This window comes from Ammospiza nelsoni, chromosome 4, assembly GCF_027579445.1.
Source record: "Ammospiza nelsoni isolate bAmmNel1 chromosome 4, bAmmNel1.pri, whole genome shotgun sequence".
Lineage (NCBI taxonomy): Eukaryota > Metazoa > Chordata > Aves > Passeriformes > Passerellidae > Ammospiza > Ammospiza nelsoni.
The window spans coordinates 29975590-29986442 of record NC_080636.1 but is presented as its reverse complement, the minus strand read 5'-3'; the positions used below and the strand labels follow the sequence as shown (position 1 = coordinate 29986442).

Here is a 10853-nt window from a genome sequence, read left to right as displayed (position 1 = left end):
GTCCTGAGTTGGAAGAGAGTTGATTGCAGTTTACTTCTGAGGCATCCTAATCTCATTAGTGCTTTTATATCATTATGCATTAGATGATGGTGACTTGTTTTAACTTCAGTTGTCTTTGGCTTTAAGATTGTGATAGCAAAAGCAGGATGAATTCTTACTGCGGCCTCCAGGGTTTGCATAGACGTGGCATGAAGAGCCCCTGAAGTTTGATGCATTTGCTTTAAAGTATTAGCTTTGCCTAAAGCATATGGATACAGCTATCTGGTTAACTTCAGCAGAATGACTCTTTGAAGGACTTTAATGGGTTTTTGTTTTGAAGTTGGTTTTTAATCGAGGATCAAAGGAAGTTTTTAGAGCCTTCTGAATGTGTGCCTACAGTGAAAGTTCTAGTGCCGATGGGGATTTGCTTTTGAAGTAACTGCTGAGCATCCCATATGCTGTGCTGTGCTTTTCTTTGCTTCCTGTTGTAGAATCAGGGAATGGTTTGGGTTGAAAGGAACCTTAAAGATAATCTAGTTCCAACCCCCCTGCCATGGAAAGGGACATTTCCACTAGACCAGTATGTGACTTCAGAGAATTCTACTCCTGACTTTTTTTTCAGTAACAAAAGCATTTCTCAAAAGCCACTGGTCAGCATGAAACAGATTATGGTTTATTCTGTGAGAGAACACTTGCTCTGATCACTGTGTCTGTTAAGAGTTGATTGCAGCCAGGGAGACATCTGTGCATCATTCATTTCCTTGGCAAAATTAAGTTTAGTTTCCATTAAGGAGTGATTTAAATTGTGAATTGTAGAGATTATGAAAAAAGTAGTTTCTTATGTGTATGACCATTACATATAAACTTCAGAGCATGAAATCTATTTCCAAAGTGGCCAGCTTTAATTGCTTTTGCAAAAATTAATGTGCAGGCACAGTTCCAGCTGTCTAGACATGCACCTTTTTGTTGAGAGACAAGAATTCTCTTTCTAGGCCTCTGCTTTTCCCAATCCATTTAAAATACAGTGTTCTTGAGTAGGTTTGTCAGAAGAAATGCAGTATCAAAACCTGTTATATTTGATCTTTCTATTTTTAATCCACTTGTATTTTTGGCTTCTGGAGTCAGATGAGTGTTCCAGGAACCTTATGTTCTCTGCCACTATTTTTTTAAATATATATAATTTTTATTTTAAGCATTTAGTTCCTTTGCTCATTGAAACTAAGCAAGAACCATCCTTGAAGTGGAGGAAAATAGGTCTGGAACACAGTATTTAAGGCTTTTTCCCACATGAATTTGCTGATGACCTATACACTCTTGACATCCAAGAAATTTCTCTACCTTATCTGACTGGTTACTCCATGCTCAAGAATGCTTCATTCCCTAACTGAAAATCCAGGAAAAGTAGCAGGAAGCCTGCATTAATGAACAAGGTGCTTCTGATTCAGCTCAAAACACAGAAAGGTGGAAGCAGGACATGTGACATAGTCTGGAATAAGGAAGATTTATCCTTGGTGGAGGAAGATCAGATTAGGAATGTAAAAAGAAACTGGACATAAAGAAGTTCTGTTTTAAACTCCCAATTGGTTTTTCAACCTTGAATTAACTAATAATTCACTTAAACCAACATGCACTGAAAGAAAACACTCCTATACTGAAGCAGTTTTTAGGCCTTCGCTGGAAGTTTAATAATCACGTCAATGGATTTAGGGTGGTGTGTGTTCATTGCAGTTTAGTAACCTGTAAAATAATTAAGTGCAATTTTAAATAAAACAGACTTCTCAAAATTTGAATTTTACACCACGACATCAGTGATGGCAAAGAAAGCCAAAAGCTTCCAGTAGAATTGTGGGTATTTGTCTAACTACTTTTAATTGTTGAGTTTGAACAAAATCTCACAAAGAATAAATCCCATTTTTTTACATAGAGTAAAATCAGTTATCTCTGTGTACTTTTCTGTTTATACCATGAAGTTATTTTCCTGGTATATCTTATTTAGTGCACCAGGTTTACTGCACCTCGATTGGTTCATGGGAGATTATTTTATTTCCCTCATCCATGAGGCTGCTTATTTGATGTCTGTTTCCCTCTTGCACTACCTCACACAGCTAGTGAAATGAGGATGATTCTCCTGCATTAGTTTTTTGGTCTTGGGTTGGGAATAAATCTGCACATTCATGCCAGCTGTGAAGATCTGATTTCTGCAGGGGCTGGTGTTGTCCTGCTGCCAGCAGAGATGAGGCACTAGTTCCTGCCTCTGTTGGACAATTGTCTTGCCCAAGAGTGCTCTGTCTCATGCTCCTAAGACACTTGCCTCAGTTAACTGTGTTGGATAATATGAGGGAGAACTGGAGAAAAGGGAAGCCTTTTCCCTTCTCTGTGTACCAGGTAGAAGTTGGCAGCAGATGAACTTTCTAAGCTGCGTTACAGAAAATGTGCTTCATTTTTTTGTTGGACAGCAAAGCAGAGCTGGGGTGGCATTGGCAATACCTTTTCTTTACTTCTCATCATATAACTGAGCTTGGCAAGCTCCCTGTTTCCTTCATTCTTGTCCCTCTGCATGCTCTGGGGAGTAGCTGTAGTATCTATGATGAAGCTCCTGATTTTTATTATTGTATCTGTTTGAAATACCGGCCAGTTAAATCTCTTGATGTGATGGAGAAAATAACTGGAAGTAAGTTCCTGTTGTTCAGGCTGTAACAGTATGTGTGTTGTCTATTTTTGCCTTTATATCAGGAGCTCTTTCTTAAGTGAACTAAGAATTATTCTATTTTCAGATTAAAAAAAAAGGGAAAGTGACTTCATGAAGTGATGACTGTCAGGAAGTGCTGGGTCTGTTCCAGTTATGCCAATCAGTTAAACTGTGAGCATGCAGAGGGGGAGAGAGGGGAGATGGCTCATGGCACATCTTCCAACTCCTGCACTCAAACTATTGGGACCATCTGCTTGAGATTAAAGTGGTCTAGGATGAAGGATGTGATCAGTGCCTCAAATACAGGATTTCAGAATGATTGAGTTACTGTATTTCAGTGATGAGTGACAACTTAGAGATATGAAGGAATTACCTATCAAGAGTCAACTTAGGTTCTTTATTATTCTCCCTACCAAAGTAGGGAGAATTTAGCACTTTCCATCTGGACTTCTAGGGAAGGGAAGGAGAAGAGAGAAAGATGATACAAAATTTAAAGAAGGAACAATTGAAAAACTGCTGAGGGAACGTGGCAAGGCTTTCCTTAGGTTATGTCAGATGTCACTTGCTCCAAGTTTCATCCCAGAAGGCTGGTGCTTTTCCCATCCTACTACAAGGTCACTCATAAGCAGGTGGTAGATGCAAGTGAAGTAGCAAGACATCCCACCACCCCCACTGCATAGCACTACATTCTTTTTAATCTTGTTTTGGATGAGAATGTTTGTGTATGGTTCAGTACCACTATTTTTGGAAGGGTTTTAACATGCAGTATATGGTCCAAGCTCACCCTGTTTTTATGTCTGAAGTGGTAGAGGTGAAAGCTGCTTTCATCTTTACGTAACTGTTCTAAGCTTTAGAGGTCCCTGAGCCAACAGTCTCCCTCCTCTCTGCACAGGAGGTGGATCCAGCACTTTCCTAAGGAGGACTGTCAGGAAAGAGGGGAAAGTCAGGCAGCTTTGGAGAGTCTGGCCTGGCAGGGAATGGAGAACCCTCAGAAAGCAAAGCTGCACTGTGGTGGCACTGTGGGTGACAATCCTGTTTAGAAGCTATCTTTCTTGTACCTTTTCACTTCTATAAAGGGTAGGGGATTTAGGACACCCCCACCTCCCCTCCCCCCCCACCACCCTTTTTTAGGGAACAAAATTCCGCCTTTTTGACTGTCAACATTACTCAAAAAGGAGGGCAGCTCTGTCTGCTCTGCCAGCATAAAATGTTTCACCCATGAAAGATGATAAAAGAACTGGCTCCTTCTCAACCCCTTCCAGTGTCAGTGCATTGTGAAGTGAAGCTTGGAGAAGGGAAATACACCTACAGAAGTCCAAGACTCCTGGTGAAGGGGTGAGGGGGGACATTTTCAGCACCTATGTTGTCAGTGAAGCCCTAGTAGGTAGAGATGATGTTCTGCTGCTCAGGTACACCATCAGTAAAACTGGGAGTAGTGTGTCAATGAATGCTACGTCCATGGCATGCTGAACATGAAGCATTTATTTTATTGATGGGAGCAACACATTAACACGTGGCAAAGTTATACACTAAATTTATGTAGAAATATATTTCCCCCCACCCCTCCACACACCAGTCAACTGAACCAGGGGAAGAACTCTCAGTTAATTAAAAAATCAGTTGAAGAAAATAAAACAGATAGGAAATGTTTTAGTAATTTTCTTTTGTGCATTCTTCAAATGGCAAGGAATCATCAAATAAAATAATAAATACAGAGAATATTAACATACCTTTCCTTACATATTCAGATGTTTCTTTTAAGGGAAATTAGGTTTCAGTCCAAATAATGATGAAAAACAGCTACTGCATTCCACACACTGAAACAAACTTGTTTCCTTTCTGCAGTGTCCCTCACAAGAGATACTCAAGAACCACCTGTATTTCATACTGTGCAATGTGCTTTAGGATGATCCTGCTTGAGCAGGAACCAGATAACCCCAGTGGTGGTCCCTTCCAACCTTTGCCACTCCGTGATTTTGTGTTTCATTCATTACCTGCCCAGCCATAGTCTAAGAAAGAACTTTCAGTCTGTAACCTAAACTGGACACTGTTTTGTCTCTCAAGTTAAAGTACTAAAGTGCATAACAGCAGCTGTATCTTAACAGCTCACATAGATTGTGTTCCATTTTCTTAACAAAAATAGTTCTCTGTGAAGACTTTGAGTACTCCATCACCAGTACATCTACTGATATAGAGTATGTGTGGACTACTGGTGCAGATGTTTTGGATTTGTTCTAGCCTACAAATAAAAGACATTTTTTTACATGTAGGGAACTATGGTTCATATGACTGTTTACATATATACAAAATAAATTTAACTTTGCTGTCATTTGGGACTCAGGCCCATCTGAGGAGTCTGCAGAACTCATCTAGTTTCTACTAAAGCTTGAAACGCACCAGACAAATACCTCTAGACAAATATCAGGGATATTATTTTCTTTTTAGCAAAAAAGTAGATTAGTAACTGTACAGTAGGTAAAAAGCACTCCTTAAAAAAAATACAGACATTACACCAAAGGCTGTAGTAAAGTGCCTAGCAAGAATATAAAGGACAGGAGAATCAGTGTATGCAGACAAACAACATTGCATCCTTGCTACCCTGACTTCTTCACAAATTCTCCTGCATGCATTGTAACACTGACAATGGTCAGTATGTCAAAAAGAGAATTTTCACTTTGTTATAGAAAGTATTAGAGAGTTTAAAGCCAAGAGTACAGTCATATCATCAGAGATTATACTTTGGAGCATGATTGACTTGATTTTGTCCATACTCTATACAGTGAGAACTGCCAGGAACCCTCAAAGCCTGCTGACAATGCTCTTCATGGAGACACAGCTCATGCCCATCTAGAGAGCAGACGTAGCTACAGCCCCCTGGCTCAGACCTGCTCAATGTTTACATCTGAGCTACCATCCTTTCCCTTTCTCCTCCCTTCATCAAGTCTGTTTCCCGTGGCTCCATCAGTTTTCTGTGAGGGGGACAGCCTCTGGCTACAACAAAACTGCAGATTATTTAGGGCTATTGTGCTTTCCAAGTGTGACTTCTGAGACATGGAGAAGCCAGGCATTTCTTGATCCCTTATCCCTGTCCTTTCTCTACGTGGATCCCCAGCCTTACTGAGAGATCTCAGAGCCCTGGACACAGAGAAACCGACATTAGAGAGATCCATTTCCATGATGTGTTTTGCTTGGGGAGGAAATCTTTTGTCTTTACATAAAAATATGGTGCAAGACACACTGAAGCTGAATTTCAACTTTCTATTCGGTATTTTTAAATGCATGCTCCATGACAAACCACCCTGTGACTAACTGCATAAAAAACAAGACTCTACAGATAGAGAACCTGAAGTGTTAAAAAATATATTTTCCCTCTCCCCCTTATCCCTTGACAAGTTCGCCTTTAAACAAACACGAATATGAGGTAAGCTGACAGAACAACATTGAATAAAGACCTGCAAAAAATCTTTTGGTAACTAGATCTATCTCTGCAGGCTTAATGTAAACTGTATGCTACCTTCATGCTAGTTTAAAAAAGGTGTTCTACATCAAGGGATCCACACTCTGGCACTTCTGGCAATAAACAGATGTTTTCAGGCTGGTAAAATTTTTAGATTCAAAAGAAAAAAAGTAAAATAAATATATTTTCCCTCACTAGAGAAAGAAAAAAGTCACATTTTGCTACACAAGCTATCACCTAAGTTGCAAACCCAAGAAAGACAAATTTTGAAGTTACCTGCTGGTAGTTAATGATAGTATCTTTTGCTTTCAGAATTATATCACTTAGTCCTGCTGCCAGTTTCCTAAACAAATGACTGGCATCTTTACACTGTGAACCAACCCACTAAGTAATTCAGGTTTGATAATAGAAGTACTTTCCTGTTTCGACCGAACTCAGCATAGTCTGAGGTTTTCACCTTTCTTTTTTTTGACTTGGCTTTTTATCTAGCCCCCTAGAAAGCATAACTAAGTTCCTCCTAAAGTTGTTTTCAGAATAGAAATTTGCACTTAAATGTAAACACTGATACCATAAATGTAGTGTATACAAAAGGCACAAGACAATTTGATTTGTTTTGCTGAAATTTCCTTGACTTTGAAAGCCAAAAATGCCTCTTTTATTCTAGTCAGTAAACTCTGATCCTAAGAAAGCTGCTAGGTCCTAACTTAATTAAATGGGATTTCCTATGTGCAGCAGCTTGGCTTTTTGGTATTGCAATCAAAAGTCCATTGTCCTGTAAATGCAAATATCATAAGTAATAACAGTAAGTCACCTTGACTGCACATGGTATTCATCAAGTTATGCAGTAAGAAAGGCAGTGTCTTGAAGAAAAAGTGAAAAAAGAAATCCGAAACAAATATTAATAGGAAATTAGGAGCTTGAAAGACAGTGGCCCTCAGTAATTAACACAGGTTGGTAAAAAGCCTTTTGGATCAAAGTTCAGGGCCAACATTTGCTTCCAAAGGGGTAAGAGCTCCAAATGGGACAATAAAATCCCATTTCATAGGACTATTCTGTGAAGCTGCCATCAAAATCCCCAGCTGGCCGGTTTCATTTCCATATTACCCCCCTGAACACAGGCTTTTCATTGCATCACTGGGCAGGGGCCCACTGTACTATTCAATTAACCAAAGGATTTTTGTCCCTGTCAACTTTTCCAACTATCTGTAGTGCAGACCTTTGGGAAAACAGAGCTTTTACAATAATGTTTTCCAAAATTTCTTCCAATAACAGTCAGACACTTACTAAGATCTTCAAAAGTTGCTTATCAAGGGCTCAAAAGAAAATACAGTCCACCAAGCCACTAAACTATTCCTAATCAAGACTGGCTGTTCTCCCAGTTCATAAAGCCAGTGGTGCAAAAATTTGATTTTAAAGTCAACCACTTAGAACAATTTGAATTAAGAGGTGAATTTTCAAAACCAAGCCAAGAACACAAACTGATAGTAAGGAGGTCATTTTTGTGCTGAATACCAAAGTAAAACCAGCCATTGAATTTTTACAATTGTAAACGCAGGCTCTTCTTTTGTACCACTTTCTAGTACTCAATCATCCTTCACCATTCAAACCCAGTAATTCTAAGTTGAAACATCTTTTATATGGTTCAGAAGTAACATGTTTAGTTTTGTGTTTCAAGCAGTGACATGGAGACAGCTAATCATCTGTCAGTTTGTTTTCTGAGCACATCCATAGAGGAGCAGACAGGAGCAGCTGGCCAACAGGGCTGATATTTGGAAGAATGCATCTTCCTTCCAACAACAGCTTGTTCTTAAACTGGAACAGAATATTAATCACAAAACACATTATTAGAATCAAAGAATACTTTAAAATGATGTTATTGTAGCAAGTTTCATCAACTTGAAGGGGAAAGTGACTAACAGCAGAATAAAATCCCATCCTGAAGAGGAACCCAGTAAGACTGTTCACAGGTATGTTATTAATCTACTTCAGGATGACAGTGATAAGTACTGACTACACAGCAAGAAGGCCACCAGTTTACAAAATGACACGAGCTATTTTTACTTCCAGATACCAACATAATTGAAAAACAATTCTCTATTACATTAGTGTAAACTACATCTGGCACTTACAGCAATGAGTCCTCTGCGGAAATATGAGGGATTATAGGATACAGGATATTGAACAGATCCTTCAGTGGGACATAAATTCTAATTCTAACACATTGGCAGGGACTGGGGGCTGTATTTTTCATATCTAAGATGAAATTACTTGGTTTTTGTGGTGATTTCAGCAGCTCTATTAAAAGTACTCTATTCAATCCCTAGGAACAAATATGATTCCTATATTGACAATAATGTAATGAAGTTAAATGTGAAGTAGCTAAAAGAAGTTTTTATATACAGGCTCTTATTCCAGCAACTGTATGTGGCAGACATGTAGACAATAATCTATCTTTTTCATTAATTCTCCAGAAAGTTTTAACTGCCTCATAGAAATACCTCAGAGTACAGGTACAACCAATCTGGTGCTTGTGCACATGCCAAAGAATTACCAGTTCCTGCTACTCTTCTGAAAGTGCATGAATCCAAGTGAGGCAAAACCAACCTCCAGGAGCCCCTTTATGTGACTTTAGACTTACTCTTTGGAACATAACCTCCTCTGAAAGTAATCTCTCTTTAAAAAGCCATGTTCCAAAATGGACGCCTCCAAAAAGAAAAAAACAACACCAAACAAAACCCCCAAACCCCAGAGAGTGAAGTAATCTGACTGCAAACACACCTCTTTCTCAGACGCGACTAAAAGAAGAAAATAATTTAAAAAGAGCTCAAGATGTTTATCAAGCTAAATGATGGGAAAATCCACCCACTTTTAACATATTTAGAACAGTCACAGACTATGTTTGATATTCAGAGTAATCTGAATGACAAAATTCCAATAAAATGTACACACTCTTCAAAGAAAAATTAAAGTTTAAAAGCTATTACTTAAGTAAATAAAGTCTTGGGACTTCAGAAAGTAGAACTCCAACCTGATAAAACTAGTTGCAATTAATGGTATTTCTGTAACAATTCAAGAATCTGTTTCTTTCAAGTCTGTCTCCAATATTTTACTCTTGATTAGTGATGACATGTGAGACATTAAATCAACTGAAAGTAAGTAATTTAGTCTTTTCCAAAAAGCTGTTGTTTTGTTGAAAGAACGGATGGATTAAACAGTGCAGAAATGCAATGTTTTACATTTTGAACAAAGGGTTAGAAATGAGGGATTTATATTCTATTAAAATATCCAGAGAGCAGTGAAAATTGCAGGCACTGTCTGAGTTTTCTTCACTCGTCTCTTTAACTCTGTTCATCTGACACCCACATTTTCAACACTTCTAACGCTTCACATCATCATCAAGTTTGCAGATGTACCTATATCTGGAACTGTGTCTTCATCACTGAACACAAAACCAGAATGTAAGGGCCAAGAGGTTTTGAAATTTCTTCATGAACCCAACTGAACTTTTGGGAACTTTTTGGTACAAGCTATGGGTCCATCTGTTGGTATCTGCACACTTACTAGTTTTATAATCTGCCTTGACAGTGCAATACCATTCCTAATGGGTCTAGTGACAATCACTGCAGTTCCCTGATGACTTTCCATGCATTCTTCTTCCATGAGGGACCATGAGCAACCTCTCTGCCATGACAGCCTGTCCAAGAGTCATACCACACATAAATGAAGGACATTCACTTGAGAAGCTTTTTCAGGATGACTGAAAAGTTGCTTCCAACAGCAGGGAAGAAATGACCTTGCTGGAACAACTCCTCCACATCAATTATTTGGTATGCAAAAATTCTTAGGGTTGGAGTCAAACTTTTTATACAGCTTAAATACAAAATAATTTAATTCCATAAGTTTTGGTGGAGTTAGCTATATTCAAGTACTAGAGTGAATGTGATGATTGTGTTCATTCTCCACAACCCAGGGTAAATGTCAGCTTCTGTTACGTACCTAATAGAATTTACTAGCTGCTTCTTAAGCCTGTGTTGCAAGATATTAATGCAAGAAAATATAATCTGTGGTTTTACTATTAAATAGGATGCAGCTCAGTCAGTACCTGACTCAGAGCAAGACACTAATAGCTTATATATTAGACTAAATCCTTTTTGCTTCATCATTTGATAGACTTTTACCTGTTTTAGCAGACAAAGCTATGATCCTTGCATGCAGTCTTAACAACCAACCCAATTTTCAAACTTAGTGTTACAAATATTGGCTGAACAGCTTAAATACTCACAATTTTCTGTATCTTTCTAAATTAAAGGAATAATAATCATAATATTATATTGGACTTTTACCTAAAAAGCAATGAGTATTAAGATCAAACTAATTTGCAAACATTACACATCAAGAAATAAGAGTTTAAAGTTTTAGTTTGGAACTATGAATTCATGTGCTACTATATGTGGTAAAAAATTAATTGAAGAAAACAGGAAGTATTTTAGTAATTTTCTTTTGTGCATTCTTCAAATGGTAAGGAATCATCAAATAAATAATAAATACAGAGAATATTAACATACCTTTCCTTACGCATTCAGATGCTTCTTTTAAGGGAAATTAGGTTTCATTTTCCATGGTTAATGCAGGATTGCTCATACCTTAAAAGACAAAAAATAGTATTCCCACAGGAAAAGGTCTCATTTCAAGATTTCATTATTTCAGCAAATTTATTTCATATCATTA

At 38.0% G+C, this 10853-nt stretch overlaps 1 protein-coding gene across 1 annotated transcript in view; it reads right to left on the bottom strand.

The window, feature by feature from the left end:
* Positions 1-4132: 4132 nt before the first annotated feature.
* ZDHHC2 (zinc finger DHHC-type palmitoyltransferase 2) overlaps positions 4133-10853 on the bottom strand; it is a 35348-nt gene continuing 28627 nt past the window's right edge. The window contains exons 12-13 of the mRNA XM_059470879.1: positions 10691-10768; positions 4133-7937 (exon numbers count right to left, since the gene is read on the bottom strand). Of these exons, the coding sequence (XP_059326862.1) occupies positions 10728-10768 (41 nt within the window). The 3' untranslated portion in view covers positions 4133-7937; positions 10691-10727. The remainder of the gene's footprint in view (positions 7938-10690; positions 10769-10853) is intronic.